At 41.6% G+C, this 18,589-nt stretch overlaps 1 protein-coding gene across 5 annotated transcripts in view; it reads left to right on the top strand.

Annotated features, from left to right (window-relative positions):
- Nucleotides 1–18,589, top strand: part of LOC137625939 (F-box only protein 30-like) — a 62,194-nt gene that overhangs the window by 20,715 nt on the left and 22,890 nt on the right. For 4 of the 5 annotated variants that reach the window (XM_068356981.1, XM_068356980.1, XM_068356982.1 and 1 more), the window contains 4 exons: nt 1,240–1,487; nt 4,404–4,598; nt 12,392–12,553; nt 14,748–14,941. In XM_068356981.1, coding sequence (XP_068213082.1) covers nt 1,240–1,487; nt 4,404–4,598; nt 12,392–12,553; nt 14,748–14,941 — 799 coding nt within the window. The remainder of the gene's footprint in view (nt 1–1,239; nt 1,488–4,403; nt 4,599–12,391; nt 12,554–14,747; nt 14,942–18,589) is intronic. The other variant, XM_068356985.1, reaches the window with a different exon arrangement.

Genomic DNA, 18,589 nt, shown 5'->3' with positions numbered 1-18,589 from the left:
ATGGCCTTTAATAAAAACCGTTCTCTGCAGAGTGTAATGGATGCAACCTATTGGAGGAGCAAGTCAGTGTTTGCATCATTTTATCTGAAAGATGTCCAGTCTCTTTACGAGAACTGCTACACCCTGGGACCATTCGTAGCAGCGAGTGCAGTAGTAGGTGAGGGCTCAGCCACTACATTCCCTTAATCCCATAACCTTTTTAACTTTTCTCTTGAATTCTTTTTGTTGTTTTTATGGTTGTTACGGTAGGCTAAGAAGCCTTCCGCATCCTTTTGATTTGGCGGGTGGTCAATTCATTCTTGAGAAGCGCCTAGGTTAAAGGTTGTGTAGAGGTCCTTTAGTAGGGGTTGCAACCCTATATACTTTAGCACCTTGGGTTGATTCAGCCTCCAAGAGGAACGCTGCGCTCAGTAAGGAAGACGAACTTAAAAAAGAGGCAGAGTAACGGTTCAATTCGACTTCCTTACCAGGTACTTATTATTTCATTTGTTATTAGAGATAACTGTTATATGAAATTTGGGGATACTTGGCTATCCTTTAATCTTGTTCACTGGTTTTCACCCACCCCCCTGGGTGCGAATCAGCTACATGATTATCGGGTAAGTTTAATATTGAAAAATGTTATTTTCATTAGTAAAATAAATTTTTGAATATACTTACCCGATAATCATGATTTAATTGACCCTCCCTTCCTCCCCATAAAGAACCAGTGGGATCGAGGAATAATTGAGGAGGTGTCAACAAGAAGTACTTGAGTACCTGGCCACAGGTGGCGCTGTTAGTACACCCCCTTCTAGTATTGTGATAGCTGGCGTATCCCTCCTTAGATTTCTGTCGGGCAACGGAGTTGACAGCTACATGATTATCGGGTAAGTATATTCAAAAATTTATTTTACTAATGAAAATAACATTTTAGTATGTATTTATCTTTTAAGAGTTTTTTTTTCATCAATAGTTCATTATTTTTTCACCAGCACCTTTTTTATAGGCATCTTACTTTGCCATAACATGTTTAGTGTGTAAAGGCCTTTTGATTTGTTTCTTCCAAACATTTACATTATTTTCATACATGTTTGCTTTCATATTTGTCTTAATAGTTGAGATTTAAAATTCAGAGTTTACAGTATTGTAATATATACTGTACAATATAGTACAATCTTTAAGTGTGAAAGAAACAAGTTTAGACCAGCAACCTTTGTCTAAGGTTAGAAACAAATTTTTATTGCCTTTTTAATTTAGGTTTCACACTTGTAAAATGGATGAGCACCAAGAGATGTGCAGCGAGGAAAGAGTCCACTGTATCAATGCCATCTATGGATGTCCGCAATGGATGCCACGCCGTTGTTTGTCGGACCATTTGCCGTATTGCCCGGCTTCAGTAGTTGTCTGCAATGCAGAATGGAACCGCTGGGCGCTAGGAGCCAGAGAAAGAGAAAAAGTTGCCATTACAAAAGGTTTAACAGCTCTCTATGATTCTAAAGACCTCGGTAAGTATAGGATGATATATCATTTGTTTGTTCTTGTATAAAATACTTCAAGGTGAGTTGACCCAGTCAAAAAAGATGTTCAAAATAACCAGAATTTTAATGATGAAATTTATATCGTTACTCATTTTGTGTTCATATCGCTTCTACTCGAAGGTGTGTCCACATCTACCATAAAAAAAATTCCCATGTATATGAACTCAGGAGAGTATAAAGATAATAATCGTATTGCTGATTTCCACACACTGATTGAGATGGAATAGTGAAGGATAGAGATGGGAAAGTAACAAACTAGATTAATAAATTTAATCACTCATAACCACTCGAGTTTCGCTGTTGAATTCCAATTCTATATCCACTATCTATCTTTTAAAACTTGCCTTATACAGCATATTAAATAAAACCTTGAACTTTCTCATTGAGAAAAATAAAGGTATAACTCAATATAAGTTTAAGTTTAGGGTTGCTGAGGCCTGATTGGTAACGTCTCTGCCTGGTGTTTGCCAGTCGGGGGTTCGAGTCCCGCTCAGACTCGTTAGTGCCATTAGTGTCTGCAACCTTATCATCCTTGTGAGCTAAGGTTGGGGGGGTTTGGGGGAGCCTATAGGTCTATCTGCTGAGTCATCAGCAGCCACTGCCTGGCCTTCCCTGGTCCTAGCTTGGGTGGAGAGGAGGCTTGGGCGCTGATCATATAATATATGGTCAGTCTCTAGGGCATTGTCTTGATTGCTAGGGCAATGTCACTGTCCCTTGCCTCTGCCATTCATGAGCAACCTTTAAACCTTTAAATGAATAGATGATAAATTTTTTATCTACACCATATCTCTCACAGTAACCACAGAACTTGATGTCCAGTAAATTTCCAATAAAATCAGGCTTCTCCTAGATAAAGCCTTGCAAAAATTGACAATGTAAACCACAGAGCCATTGACAACCCTCCTTTCCCAAACTTTTCCACATAAAGAGAAATAGCTGAACTACCACTTTGTGATTTTAATCTTGAAGTCCTTCCTCTGACCTTAAATTTGATCAGTGCAACCATGTCACTGAACTCTTCACCAGAAAAAAAAAAGTTCATTTTATAAAAAAAAATTACTTTAGAGAGCCTAAAGTTATAGACCAGTTTAAGCTTTTACTCTCAATTATATGTCACTCTTGTCATCATATAATTTACATCTCTCGTACATATCCCCACCTTTCCTCCCCAAAAAGGATACGTGGTACATAGAGCCTAAAGTGTAAAGGTAAAGGTAAATGGTTTGGAAATAAAGTAGAGAGATAAAATCAACTTTCCACCTTGAAAATCTCATTATTATTATTATTATTATTATTATTATTATTATTATTAATATTAAATTCTAAGCTACAACCCTAGTTGGAAAAGCAGGCTGCTATAAGCCCATGGGCCTCAACAGGGAAAATATAGCCCATGGAGGAAAGGAAAAATAAAGTATTTCAAGAACAGTAACAACATTAAAATAAACTATAAAAACTTCAAAACAAGAGAAAGAGAACTTAGATAGAATAGTGTGCCCAAGTGTACCCTCAAGCATGAGAACTCTAACCCAAGACAGTGGAAGACCATGGTACAGAGGCTATGGCACTACCCAAGATGAGAGAACAATAGTTTGATTTTGGAGTGTCCTTACTAGAGATGATCCTCATTCTATCAAGACATCTGTCTGATATTAATATTAGTAGCCAATCTGTTAACAGTAAAAAGAAAACTGTTATTTCTGTAACATCTTTTAAAAGAAACTCTTCAAAATTTTAACAGAATGTTAAAAGAAATAACATTACTTCTTATATTACCCTAATCCATTTTGATAACTATCAGGAATTCTAAGTAGAATGACTGAATACATTCTCATCCCTGAAGAAATAAGTTACACCAAGATATAGTACTTGGTAAGGCTAGCTTCTTGGGTATGGTCTGAACCTCTATGTCCTTCATAGATAATTTCTCTGGACAGAAACTTAAAATTTCAACAACTTTTTCTAACTACTACTTTTTACTTATGGCCAGAGGCATTTGAAAGACCTCTTTTAGCAAGGAACATACTCTCTGAACTGGATGGAGTGTTCCCCAAGCCAGATAAAAAGAAAGGAAAATTTTCCATATCAGGAGAATTTGAGAAAGACCATCATAGACTTATAAGTTCTACTGATATTGTTAGCATTAGAGCATAAAGCTCTCTAGAGGAGAATCCTAATGGCCTCCCACCATTACTAATGAATCCATTGGAGGTATTAATTTAAGACTAGTAACGACTAGCTTTTATAGATTTCTCCTCAATGAAAAGTAGGCTTTCTTTTATGCCTTGAGATTTAAGCTGATCATGAAATACTCCTAGAGGGGGACTGTGAAGCTTATGTATTTCTCACAAAATTTAGAAAGTAAAAAATTGTCCCAGGCACAGGACACAAAGAGATTATAATATTCACAACCATCCAAAGCATGATAAAATAATACTTATTTATAATGAATAAATGGCACTTCAGATACAATATTAAATAAATCCAGCATTCAGAAATAATATCTTTCTCTTTTAGCAGTCAGTGTTAAACAAGCAATCACTCAAGACATTCATCACTGTCCTAACCTACCTAACCAAAGAAATATAAACAAACAAACCTAGTTATTTCAATAGTCATTATTGCTACAAACAATCAATACACTAACTACTGTACCTCTTTCACTTGCTCTCCCTCTCTTGCACTTGGAAGGATTTGACAAATCAAACCAAAACAATGTAAAAAAATACATAAAGAAACTAATCCTTCATATGAGAGCATTCTATGTTTGGGAAACTTTCTAAGCAAGTTGATGGTCTCCTTTTAGCTTGTTTCAAATGATTATGTGTACATTGTAATAAGTACCATACATAAGCAATTATAGTTGAATCTTTTGTTTTACAGACATGGCACTAGCACTGCATGACCAAGATCTTGTTAATGAAATGCATAAATTGCCCCGGAGAGTGAGGGCTACGTTTTGTAATGGAATAACCCGTCGATTTCCTTGTCTTCCAATAACAATTAAAGGATCGAGACATGCAAGTAACCAGTCAACACCCCAGAAGAGTACAGATGAAGAGGAGGAACTAACCCCGGGTATGTGCATTTCACTTTGAAATAAGATGGTATTTCCCTATATATTGGTGGGAAAGTGGTAGTGTTTCAAAGCTTTCGTGGTGTGAGGAATTTGCTAAATTTAGTTGTTTCTTTTTGATTGTTGAATGATTACAGTCACTTCGTTTCATTTTACTGTTATTGAATTACTTTTTTCAGCATTCTAGAATTTTGGTTCAAGGTTGATAATAGAATTTTCAATATTAAACTTACCCGATAATCATGTAGCTGTCAACTCCGTTGCCCGACAGAATTCTACGGAAGGGATACGCCAGCGATCACTATACTAGAAGGGGGTGTACTCACCAGCGCCACCTGTGGCCAGGTACTGCAGTACTTCTTGTTGACACCACCTCAATTTTTCCTCTGTCGTGCTTCCGGCAAGACGTTCATGGATACGCTTATAATTTTGGAGTCTTGTTCACGGTTTTTGGTGAAGTATTGCTCTAAGATTTCAGCTTTCGCTATACTGGAAACTTTTCTATTAGCTTAGATAGCTTTTATTGGATTTGATTAATGGTTAACGATCTTTTGCTTTATTTGGAATCCCCCTTGACTAGCTCTTTGATTCAAGATGTCCGACCTTTCTCAAGCCCCTCCCCATAGACGATGTAGGACTTGTAATAGGCGTATTCCGAAGGCCTCGGTTGATCCTCACACCGCTTGTTCCGACTGTAGGGAAATATCCTGTCAGTTGGAAGATCGATGTGAGGAATGCGCCGGACTTTCGGAACTTGAGTTTGTTCGATTCCTTAAATATACCACTAAGTTAGAGAGAGAGAGAGTTAGGAGGAGTTCTGCTCGCTCTTCGCTTTATTCCTCACCTCATGATCCTCAACCTTTTCCTCCCCCTGTAGTGGCTACCCCCGAACCTACTATTTGTGCTCAGCCTGATATGTCCGATGTTTTGCGTGCCATTCAGGCTTTAGGTGACAAAGTGGAATCGGTAGTGAGTGACCACAAGTTCCTCTTGGCGGACGTCAAGGAACTTAAGGTCAAAAGTGCAGTGGGAAGTGGTAGTGCCAGTGCTGTGCCGAGTGCTAGTGTCAGTGCGGTGCCGAGTGCTAGTGTCAGTGTCAGTGTTGTGCGTGAGGGTACTTCTGTGCGTGCCAGTCGTCCTCCCAGTCCGGGACCTCTTGCAAGCTCCCAAGCCCAGGGGAGAAGCAATGTCGAAGGGCAAAAGGGTTCGGCAGGCCTTGATCGGCGCACAGAAGTATCCTCGGTGGTTGCGGGCGTGTCTTACAGAGACCGTCACTCCCACCCGCAGACGATTGAGCCCTTATTTTCCTCGTCTGCAGAAGAAATTTCGGGGAGAAAACGCTGGACTCAGGTCTCAAGACCTCTTAAACGTAAAGTCCAGACCTCAAGAGTTCAACAACCCGGATGCAGTCATTGGGTTAGCTCTGACTCTCCGCAGTCATCAGGTGACTGCACACCTCCTAAGAGAGGTAAGGCGATGCCTCAACAGACCTCATCTTCTGTTAAGGCTTTGCCTCAACAGACCTTATCGTCTGTTGATCCCAAGATGACTTTGCTGCAGTCCATGCAGTCGCAGCTTGCGGTCTTAATGTGTGAGTTTCAGGCAGAGAAGGTTACACCTCCTCCTGCGAGCGCTCCGCCTCACCGCAGTCCAGTCTGCCAGACGTACGAAGTTGAGGTTCCTCAAGCTACCTTACCGCGTTCGGAGTTGCCAGTTACCAGCGTTGTGCAGCAACCTCCACCTTCCTTAAGGCAACCTCAACAATGGGAACAGGAGTCTTATGCCTTACATCCTCCTCTTCCTTTGAGGCAAGATTTTCTTGCGGTTAGACCATCTTCGAGGCAACAACCTCTTGAGGTACGACAACCTCTACCATCCTTGAGGCAGCCACCTCAGCTCTCGCAGCTGCTACCTCAACTTTCCTCAAGGCGAGAGCCTCAACTCTTGAGGCTAGCACCTCAAGAACCTCAACTCGTGAGACAGGAACTGCGTTCTGCGCAGCCGCTACCTCAACTCTCGCAGCTCACACCTCAAGAACCTCAACTCGTGAGACAGGAACCTGCTACTGCGCATCCACCTCAACCCTTGAAGCAAGCGCAACTCTTGAGACAGGAAACTCATGCTAGGAGTCAGCCACCTCAACGCATGCACCTACCTTCCTCTACTCTACTTGACCAGTCTTTGCAGCCTGAACCTCAGGTTTTAATACAGTCGCCTCTCTCCACACTTGCTCCTCAAACCGCCGCAGAACCTCCTTCATCCCAACCTCTTGACTTTGTCGTTACCAGCCCTCATCCTCTTCAACAGAGACTTAAGGATGAAACCGCAAGTGTTTATGCACCCGCTTGTCAGGATTCTGCTGTTCAGCACACCGCTGTAACTTTACCTCTCGCTTCGCACCACTCTGGTGATGAGGTTTCTGAGGGGGAAGCTGCGCATCTAGATGATCCCTCTTCGGACGTGGAGGAACCCAAGTCTTCTCCTCCCTCCATTGACTTTCGCAAGGTCCTGGCTCTTTTCAGAGAGGTTTACCCGGATCATTTTGTTTCTGCTACCCCTCGCTCTCCTCCATCTGAGTTTTCGCTAGGCATGCAACCTGTTAAGTCGGCCTATACTAAGCTCGTCTTTGCTAGATCCTCTAAGAGAGCTTCAAGAATGTTAGGGGATTGGTTGCAGTCCAAACAGCAACTAGGGAAGACTTCTTTTATGTTCCCTCCTACTAAGCTGACTTCTAAGGCGGGCATATGGTATGCCACAGGAGAGGAACCAGGCTTGGGAGTCCCTGCCTCTGCCCAGGCTGACTTCTCAAGTTTGGTCGACTCTCCACGTAGATCGGCTATGAGGCGCTCTAAGGTCTGCTGGACCTTTTCCGACTTAGACCACTTCTTAAAGGGTATATTTCGTGCCTTTGAGATTTTCAATTTTCTCGACTGGTGCCTGGGGGCCTTGAGCAAGAAGACTGCCCCTGCTGACAAGGACTCAGCCATGCTTATAATGTCCTGTATGGATAAAGCAATTCGGGATGGGTCAGGCGAACTTGCATCAATGTTTGTTTCAGGAGTACTCAAGAAAAGGGAACAACTTTGCACTTTTCTTTCTACTGGCATCACCTCTTGTCAAAGGTCTCAGTTACTTTTTGCTCCGCTTTCTAAGTTCCTGTTCCCCGAAGAGCTTATCAAGGATTTGTCTGCGGCCCTTATTCAGAAGGACACTCATGACCTTGTGGCCTCTTCAGCTCGTAAGGCTAAGGTTGCTCCTTCAGTTCCCAGAACTTACCGCACCCCAGTGGCCGATACTCCTGCTACAAGATTTATTCCGCCCTTTCGTGGCAGAGCCCCCAGCCGAGGAAGTACCCGTCCAGACTCTTCCAGGGGCAGGTCTAGGAAAGGTCCCAAGACTTCAAAAGGCAAACACTGACTCTCCTCCTCTCCAGACAGCAGTAGGAGCCAGACTCAAGACCTTCTGGCAAGCTTGGGAAAGAAGAGGTGCAGACGCCCAGTCTGTCAAGTGGCTAAGGGAGGGTTACAGGATACCATTCTGCCGCAATCCCCCTCTGACCACTTCTCCCATCAACCTCTCTCCCAACTACAAGGAAAAGGACAAGAGGCTAGCGTTACACCAGGAGGTGTCGCTCCTGTTACAGAAGAAGGCAGTGGTGATAGTCCGGGACCATCAATCCCCGGGCTTCTACAACCGTCTCTTTCTGGTGGCCAAGAAGACAGGAGGTTGGAGACCGGTGCTGGACGTCAGCGCGCTCAATGCTTATGTCACCAAGCAGACGTTCACTATGGAGACGACGAAGTCGGTCCTAGCAGCGGTCAGGCAGGAGGACTGGATGGTCTCGTTGGATCTGAAAGACGCTTACTTTCACGTTCCTATTCATCCAGACTCCCAACCTTTCCTGAGATTCGTTTTTGGAAAGGTTGTGTACCAATTCCAAGCCCTGTGTTTTGGCCTAAGCACAGCTCCTATGGTGTTTACGCATCTGATGAGGAATATTGCAAAATTCCTCCACTTATCGGACATCAGAGCCTCCCTTTATTTAGACGACTGGCTGTTAAGAGCCCCCACAAGTCGTCGCTGTCTGGAGAGTCTCAACTGGACTTTGGACTTGATCAAGGAACTGGGTCTATTGGTCAACTTAGAAAAGTCCCAGCTCATTCCCTCCCAATCCATCGTTTACCTGGGAATGGAGATTCGGAGTCAGGCTTTTCGGGCTTTTCCATCGGCCCCAAGGATAAGCCAAGCCCTAGAATGCATCCTGAGCATGCTGAAGAGGAACAGTTGCTCGGTGAGACAGTGGATGAGTCTAACAGGGACCCTGTCATCGTTAGCCCTGTTCGTCGAGTTAGGGAGACGCCACCTCCGCCCTCTCCAATTCCATCTAGCAGCTCATTGGGACAAGGATTTGACGCTCGAAGCAGTCTCTATTCCTGTCACCAAAGAGATGAAGACTACTCTCTTGTGGTGGAAAACCAACATCCTTCTCAAGGAGGGTCTATCGTTAGCGATTCAGACCCCCAATCTTCATCTCTTTTCGGACGCATCAGACTCGGGCTGGGGCGCGACCTTGAACGGACAGGAATGCTCGGGAACATGGAACAAGGAACAGGAAACGCTCCACATCAACTGCAAGGAGCTGCTGGCAGTTCATCTGGCCTTAATGAACTTCAAGTCCCTCCTGTTAGGCAAGGTGGTGGAGGTGAACTCCGACAACACCACAGCCTTGGCTTACATCTCCAAGCAGGGAGGGACCCATTCGAGGAAGCTGTACGAGATAGCAAGGGACCTCCTCATTTGGTCAAGAAGTCTAAATCTCACTCTGGTAACGAGGTTCATTCAGGGCAACATGAACGTCTCAGCAGATCGCCTCAGCAGAAAAGATCAAGTCATCCCCACGGAATGGACCCTTCACAAGAGCGTGTGCAACAGACTTTGGACCTTGTGGGGTCAGCCTACGATAGATCTGTTCGCCACCTCCATGACCAAGAGGCTTCCTTTGTACTGTTCCCCAGTTCCAGACCCAGCAGCAGTTCACGTGGATGCTTTTCTGCTGAATTGGTCCCATCTCGACCTATATGCATTCCCGCCGTTCAAGATCATCAACAGAGTCATTCAGAAGTTCGTCTCGCACGAAGGGACACGGCTGACGCTGGTTGCTCCCCTTTGGCCTGCAAGAGAATGGTTCACAGAGGTACTACAATGGCTGGTCGACGTTCCCAGGACTCTCCCTCTAAGAGTGGACCTTCTACGTCAACCTCACGTAAACAAGGTACACCCAAACCTCCACGCTCTTCGTCTGACTGCCTTCAGACTGTCGAAAGATTCGCTAGAGCTAGAGGCTTTTCGAAGGAGGCAGCCAGAGCGATTGCCAGAGCAAGGAGGGTATCCACTCGTAGAGTCTACCAATCCAAGTGGGAAGTCTTCCGAAGCTGGTGCAGAGCCAATGCAGTTTCCTCTACCAATACCTCTGTAACCCAAGTAGCTGACTTCCTATTACATCTAAGGAATGTGAGATCCCTTTCGGCTCCTACGATTAAAGGGTACAGAAGTATGTTGGCTTCAGTTCTCCGCCACAGAGGTTTGGACCTTTCCTCCAACAAGGACCTTCAAGACATCCTTAAATCTTTCGAGACTTCTAAAGAACGTCGTTTATCCACTCCAGGCTGGAATCTAGACGTAGTCTTAAGGTTCCTTATGTCTCCTAGGTTCGAACCTCTCCAGTCAGCTTCCTTCAAAGACCTTACTCTCAAAACTCTTTTCCTCGTCTGCCTTGCAACAGCTAAAAGAGTTAGTGAGGTTCACGCCTTCAGCAAGAACATTGGGTTCACATCCGAATCAGCAACATGTTCTTTACAGCTCGGATTTTTAGCTAAGAATGAACTTCCTTCACGTCCTTGGCCTAGATCGTTCGAAATTCCTAGCCTTTCCAACATGGTGGGTAACGAGCTAGAAAGAGTTCTTTGCCCTGTCAGAGCTCTGAAATACTATCTTAATAGGTCAAAACCTATACGAGGACAGTCAGAAGCCTTATGGTGTGCAATCAAGAAACCTTCGATGCCTATGTCCAAAAACGCAGTTTCGTATTATATAAGGCTTCTGATTAGAGAAGCCCATTCTCACATGAAGGATGAAGACCTTGCTTTGCTGAAGGTAAGGACCCACGAAGTGAGAGCTGTAGCCACTTCGATGGCCTTTAAACAGAACCTTTCTCTGCAGAGCATTATGGATGCAACTTATTGGAGGAGCAAGTCAGTGTTTGCATCATTTTATCTTAAAGATGTCCAGTCTCTTTACGAGAACTGCTACACCCTGGGACCATTCGTAGCAGCGAGTGCAGTAGTAGGTGAGGGCTCAGCCACTACATTCCCTTAATCCCATAACCTTTTTTAACCTTTCTCTTGAATGCTTTTATTGTTGTTTTTTGGGTTGTTATGGTAGGCTAAGAAGCCTTCCGCATCCTTTTTGATTTGGCGGGTGGTCAATTCGTTCTTGAGAAGCGCCTGGGTTAGAGGTTGTGTAGAGGTCCTTTAGTATGGGTTGCAGCCCTGTATACTTCAGCACCTTAGGGTTGTTCAGCCTCCTAAGAGGAACGCTGCGCTCAGTAAGGAAGACGAACTTATTAGAGTCAGAGTAATGGTTCAAGTCGACTTCCTTACCAGGTACTTATAATTTCATTGTTATTTTGAATAACTGATAATATGAAATACGGGATACTTAGCTATCTTATAGTCATGTACACTGGTTTTCACCCACCTCCCTGGGTGTGAATCAGCTACATGATTATCGGGTAAGTTTAATATTGAAAAATGTTATTTTCATTAGTAAAATAAATTTTTGAATATACTTACCCGATAATCATGATTTAATTGACCCACCCTTCCTCCCCATAGAGAACCAGTGGACCGAGGAAAAATTGAGGTGGTGTCAACAAGAAGTACTGCAGTACCTGGCCACAGGTGGCGCTGGTGAGTACACCCCCTTCTAGTATAGTGATCGCTGGCGTATCCCTTCCGTAGAATTCTGTCGGGCAACGGAGTTGACAGCTACATGATTGTCGGGTAAGTATATTCAAAAATTTATTTTACTAATGAAAATAACATTTTGGCCAATTTCTATATGACTAATGAACACTATTCTACAATATTGTTAGATTTAACAGTTAATTGCAATAAGGTGTATGGTAAAAGTTTTGACTTATTTCCACATTCAGATTGTAAGCTGTTATTTTAGTATTAGAAAATGTAAATTGAGCCATTTGGGGAGTTACAGTTTCCTTACTTGCATGAAATTATGTTTTGCCTGCGTTCTATGCCGGTGAGTGTGGCTAAATGTTTGCGTCACTTCTTCCTTACTTTTTGTGGTACATTATATTGTACCATACCTTTAAGGAATACTTTTACAAAACAATGTCTGTATCAAAAGGAGAATGGCTGTACCTTGTCTTAGGTAAGTTGGCATAGATTACATTAGTTTCATAACATTTTTGTATCCCTGGCATAGGCTACAATAGTTGTGTAATATTTTTGTATCCCATTACAGAATCTTGGTGATTAAATTTTCATAGCCTGACACCCATGGATTTTGTAAAGACTGACAGGCATTAAAATGATTTTCATGGGCAATACGATTTTTAAACCATTTTTTTAGTGTCTTGCAGTGTTTCGTTTCTGCAGATTTGTATTGCTGTGTGGGTGTGGAGATTTTTTAATAACTGTACAGTATTTTCTCTGTATGTCACCTTTCTTCAACTGAACATAATTAAACCCTATGATGCATTACTTGCCTTCCTCAGGTCTTTCTGTGTCTGTATGCACTGAGCTTTTGCGAGGCAAGAAAACAGCTTTACCAATGACTACTGAAAACAGACCACCCTCTGTTACTCCCACTGATCCTCACAGTACCATCGCTAACTTCCCTTACGAAGTCAACACATCCACTACCACAACAGATGATGGTCAACATCCTTGTTTAGTACATATGTATAGATATTCAGTTTTGGTAGTGGCGCTATCTGGTACTAACTTGCTTCAGTCAAATAACAACCCCTCCTTTATGGAAATAAATCAATGTAGTAGTGTGTGTGATGCATTTGTTTAATTAGTTGAGGATTTATATCTAGTTTTTCGTATATCAAAAAGTAGTTTTTTCTTTCTTTCTTGTCTTATATTGTTAGAAGTATTAAATCACTGCTTGTTCCCTTACATGGCACTAACATGCAATTCCTTATCGATCCTGACTATTGTATATATCGTAGCAGGTAGGTAGTAGGGTGTTATAATTACATGTAATAGTGTTTTAGTCTTTATAGTATAGTATATATTAGTGAACTTGAATGGTCCTTTAGTTATACACTTTTTGATAAATTTTTATCCTGCTTGATATGTGCTATTTTCTGTCTGGTTCCTTTTATTGAAGCATCCATTTACTTTTATTGCTGTATTTATTTTATTCATATATCATCAGAATCATCACAGTTATTGCAGTCTTCATTATTTAATGGTAATATTCTGTTATTGTCTACTGAATGGGCTAATAAGGTGTTCATCTTTTCAGTGTCAAAGCCATCAACATATTCATGTGAAATGGGCAATACATATACTGTAAAAAGAGGGAAATTATTATGAGAAATGTATTACAGTATAATTATTGTAAAAGTATGGAATTTTTTCGCAATAGTTTTGTGAATGCCCATTTTTTAGCCTTTAGAGATATAAATGTATCCCCTCACCAGCAACCATGGTGTAATAAAGTTGTCTAAATATTAAGACATGTTTAATGATGCAGTTACTTGGCCCTAGTGGTAAGGAAACAAAATTTTTTAGTTCAATGAAACACCAAGCCGTGTTTCCATTCTTGTCGTACAAATAGTTGGTTTGAAAAGAATAGGTGAAAATTGGACAACATTGAAGGAAAAGAAGTTGAGCAGCTTTGTGGGGGAGAGAACAAAGGAATGAATGAAAAGTAAAATCCAGAGAGCAATGTAGCTGAGGACGTAGGTGTAAAGTAAGAAAACCATAAGAACTGTTTTTGATATTACCATACAAAACATGCCATATGTGATGCCCATTCCAAGGATATAAAGGCTATGATTGTGCAAACCATTAATTCATTATAGTTTTTTTGTTGCTAGTCTCAGCTAACAGACCATTAATGAATTTGGATTACCATGTTATCAGCCTCAAGTACCACTTGGTAAAAAAGATACTGTATTTACCTTTGTACTCCTTGAACATGTGATTGCTGTTTAAATATCTTTTACTTTTATATTTATGATTTTACTTCCTGGTAGCAACGTTTTGTTGTTACATGACTTAATTTTTGTGCCAAGTTATTATTTGTACAGTATCAACATAGTAATGTACAGTACAGTACAGTATTAGCATTTAGCAATTTCAGCGATTATTTGACTAATAAAGGCTGAATCTAAATCATTAAGTACATTGATATAGTAAATGAAGTCAAGCGTAAAAGGCAGAAAGCAGTACAGCTGAGAACCAATGAGGGTAAGCTGCAAAGATAATTTACTGCTATCTACAATGTACTACACAAGACTTGCAATTCTTGAAAAAAAAATATTAAAATTTTAACGTAAAGAAAATTTCTTTATCTAATTTTCCCCTCTGTTATTAGTGAATCCTGAGTAGCCCTCTCTTTTGAAGTTGGAAAGCTTTATATTTAGGGCTTAAGCAACTGAGGCTATATTATCACTTATGGCTTGAGCATATAAACACTTAGTACCACTTGGTGTGTAGTTACTGCATCACTAACCTTGCCTTTGATGTACTTCTTCTTTCAATAAAATAATTTCAAAGTTTTAGGCAATTATATGAAATGCAAGAATAGTTTTGTGAGTGATACTTGATTGTTAAGAATTTTTATATTTCAGTGTGATGTGTATTGGAAACTGCATGTCTCTTCCTATTAAAATAAAAAAAAAAAAATTCAAATATAATATTGACTGTTGTAAGAAAAATGGGCTTTGGAAAACTATTGTGAGTAAAATAGAAAAACATTGCTAAATGTAGATACAGCATTGAAGTAGTTTTTAATAACTTCAATGTCTGGAATAATAGTGGTGTTGTGTATCATTTAAGAAATCTAGATGAAAAATAAATCCCTATTAATTAAATTAATTTTAACCCCTGCAGAACCGAAGAAACAAAATCGTAATGATGACGTTTCTGTGATGTGCTGTGTCCATGGAATTCTCAAGAATATTTGCATGTTTTGCCGAGATGATCCGGAAGATCCTCATTACAAAATGGGGAAGGTGTGGAGAGAACGTGTCTCATGTAAAAAGCCCGGTGAAATTAAGTGGACTGCAGAATCCTGTATAGAAAAGGTATGCAGCATGAAGTTTTTGTTCCTACGAGCTTCACTAATCTTAGATATGTAAAGTATAAAAAGAGACTTATGTCAGCCTGTTCAACATAAAAACATTTGCTGCAATTTTGAACTTTTGAAGTTCTACTGATTCAACTACCTGATTAGGTAGATCCTTTCACAACTTGGTCACAGCTGGAATAAAACTAGAATACCGTGAAGTATTGAGCCTCATAATGGAGAAGGTATGACTATTTGAATTAACTGCACACCTAGTATTACGAACAGGATGGTACTGTCTGGGAAGATCGAATGTAAAGGATGGTCAGAATTATGAAAAATCTTATGCATTATGCATAATGAATTAAGTGAATGACAGTTCCAGAGATTAATATCTAGATCAGGACTAAGAAATTTAATAGACCGTAAGTTTTATTCCAGCTGTGACCAAGTTGTGGAATGATCTTCCTAATTAGGTAGTTGAATTGGTAGAACTTCAAAAGTTCGAACTTCTAGCGAATGTTTTCTTGTTGAACAGGCTGACATAAGTCTCTTTTAATAGTTTATACATTTAAGATCTGTTTTAATGTTGGTACTGCTCTTAAAATATTTCATTTGAATTCTTAATTATTTCTTATATAGTTTATTTATTTCCTTTCCTCACTGGGCTATATTTCCCTGTTGGAGCCCTTGGGCCTATAGCAATCTGCTTTTCCAACTAGGGTTGTAGCTTAGCTAATAATAATAATGATAATAATAATAATAATAATGATGATGATAATAACAGTATGCAAACTGTCCTGGGTTGTTTAGGGACTGGTCCCCGTTCTGGGCAAAGCAATGAGCTGGGCTGATCACACAACCAGACCTATTCACCAGAGGGAGGATGCATATTAGTGCTCTTGCTCTCTGGCACCAGGTACTGTTTTTCAGGCTTGAAATAAGACCGTTTATGGTCCGATTCATGATCTGCCTTTAGGTTATACATTCCTTAATCTGTTTGGATTTGATTATTTGTATTTTATGGATAGGAATCAAACCCAGAACATGTTGATAAGAACATAGTATCTAGCCTTTTAGGAACAGATACATATACTTGCTCATAGGATTAGATAGGTAGTGGACTCCTAGAATACCTCTCAGGAGGGTGATGTTTAAGTACCTGTAGTGGTGGAAGGGGATGCCGTGAATTGGTATTCCTTCATCTACCATACAGTATTCTTCAATGGGTTTAGTCTTTCGATGAAAAGTGCGGTCAACCTGACAGGATTACCATGACAATTGGCTCGGGTTTGATGAAGATCTCGGCCTTTTCCAAATTCCAGCAACAATGACCACCACCAGCTATTACCTCCAGAAGAGGTTGGACCCTGTTCCACCTGTTCTTGCCCCTCCAAGGCTCAGTCCAGGAAGGGTGTTAGGAGCAAGAAAAATGGGGGGTGTGTGTGTGTGTGGCCTGGAGATATGGCCTTTGCTGTCAGCATCAGGGGATGATTTGCCTTGCAGATTCCCTCTCTCTTCCCTCCAAATCCATTCTTACCTTCCACGTTCCATCTCTGGACATGTGTCAGAGGTAAAATGATCCTGAATTTTTGCTATGAAAGTCTTATATGAACTTCTCCAGACCTCACATGGCGTCAAAGGGACGAAATACGATTCCGTACTCCACTCGGCCGAACCGTTACTTGTCAAGATGCGTTCAGTATGAACTTTTGCTCCATACTCAACCTCCAGGGAGAAAGACTTCATGCCTGCGGTAACTTGAGGGACTTGTAGTGCATGCAGGTGTCAGTCATTCAAAAAGCACCTTTCTTTCCTCAGTTGTTCACACAAGTGTCCACTCGAGTGTTTATGCTTGGGCCGCATGGAATGACCTCTTTTTGTCTTTTCAAGATGTGATTGAAACTATACCTCAAAGTTATTATGATCTGAGGATTGTGAATGAAGAGTGTAATCTCACGCCCAAGCAAAGGATGAATACAGTACAGTACCTGGAAATGCTGCTCCACTGGGAATTTTTCCTTGTACTCATTTTATAAGCAAACAAGAGAGGTAATGCGCCTATTCCTCATCACTAAGAACCATTGAACTACTCATGGTAAAAAGGAAGAACTGTTGGTAAGGGGAGAAGAATAAGTTTGCTCTCTCTTCCTCCTCTCTACCAACTCCTCCTTCCTCTTATTATCTTTTTAAATCTTTTATTAGAAGCAAGAAGCAGCAATAGTAATCGCAAAGGAGGCTTCTCGTTCACAAATTCCTAGGGAATTCTAGCTTGACCTCTTCTTCAGGAGAGAGTGAGAGATCTCATTTGCTGACTGTCCGTTGAGGTGTGGTTTGGTAGATTTGCAAGTCAGGTGAGGATGAGTATTGCTCTTACCTTCATCATTCCTCTCTTGATAAATGAGGACCTCCCTCGCTATTAGGAAGCTGCTATCCCTCCTTAGGAGGGCATATAGGCTTGCGTCTTTCAACTGGTACCTTTGTGGTTGGGCAACGGTTGTGTGAGCCCAATAATAGTCTCGGCTGGGATCCATCGCTGATTCTATAGGCCACACGAAGGGAAGACTTCTGCGCACCCTCCTCTTTCTTGCCAGGAACAGGAGCCTACTTCCCCTTGAGCCACTGTCCTCGGTCAGGAGGTAGTAACTGACCCTGCCCACTGACCAATTCTCCTTCGGGGTCTAAAATGGAGTGTGACTCTGATGTGACAGCTACTGCTGTGACACGAATTGCAGGTGAGCAGTCCCACACGCACCAATCACAAGCACCACAGGCCAAGTAAGGGTATGGTATTTCCTGTCCTTGAAGCCACCTTCCTCCTGGGAGGGAGAGATAGAGCTTACTTGACGATTGTTTCCCCAACTTGGTCAGTTGGATCGTGAGCATAGTATAGCAGATACTATCAACAATGTACCAGCAGCAGGTGACAGGGGTCGAGTATAGTTGAATGTGTTCGTCCACCTTCCTGGTCCCTCTCACTAAGACACACTGGGGTGGCCCCAGGTCAAGTCATGTCCCATTCAATTAACTCTTAGCAAGGTCTCAAGAGAAAGTCTCTCTATGATAGGAGTCATAGAGAACGTGTCTCTCCGGCCAAATCACTTTCCAGCAGACCGTAGACTTTCTTGCCTGTCTTTGCTGAAGAAGCACCTCAGTAGAGTTTGGATCCCTTCCCCTTTATGGGAATGATCCATGCTTGAAGGGAGCTTTTAGCAGATTTGCATAATGGGACTAGGTCCCAGTGTGGTATGGTCCTCATCCTCAGTTCTTGGGTGCATGTACATGAGGAGTGCATCATATGTCTTTCCCTTAAGACTATACCTCTTCTCTGCTTCGGCAAGATAATTGGACAAGAAAAAGAGGCTCATCGGCATTGTATAGATTTATCTTCCTCGGGGGATAAATCCATGATACAGCTTTAAGCAGTCTTGCCTACCTTGGAACATAGGTCCCACTGACTGTGTGACAAAGACTCGGTACCAGTCATTCTTGATCACCTCGATACTATCTTTCCATGTAAGTTTTCTCTCAATCAGGTACTTACCCAGTTCCTCCGTGTTTCCACATTGTGTGTTAGGTGAAATGGCTTTACTTTGAGTCAGAGCACTTGGAGGAAATAACGTTGTATCATCACATACTGTATTCACCAGCATATTATGTTTCAACA

This window comes from Palaemon carinicauda, chromosome 33 (assembly GCF_036898095.1).
Source record: "Palaemon carinicauda isolate YSFRI2023 chromosome 33, ASM3689809v2, whole genome shotgun sequence".
Taxonomy (NCBI): domain Eukaryota; kingdom Metazoa; phylum Arthropoda; class Malacostraca; order Decapoda; family Palaemonidae; genus Palaemon; species Palaemon carinicauda.
Note: the sequence above shows the minus strand (reverse complement) of the source record. Positions and strands in the feature narration are given on the sequence as shown.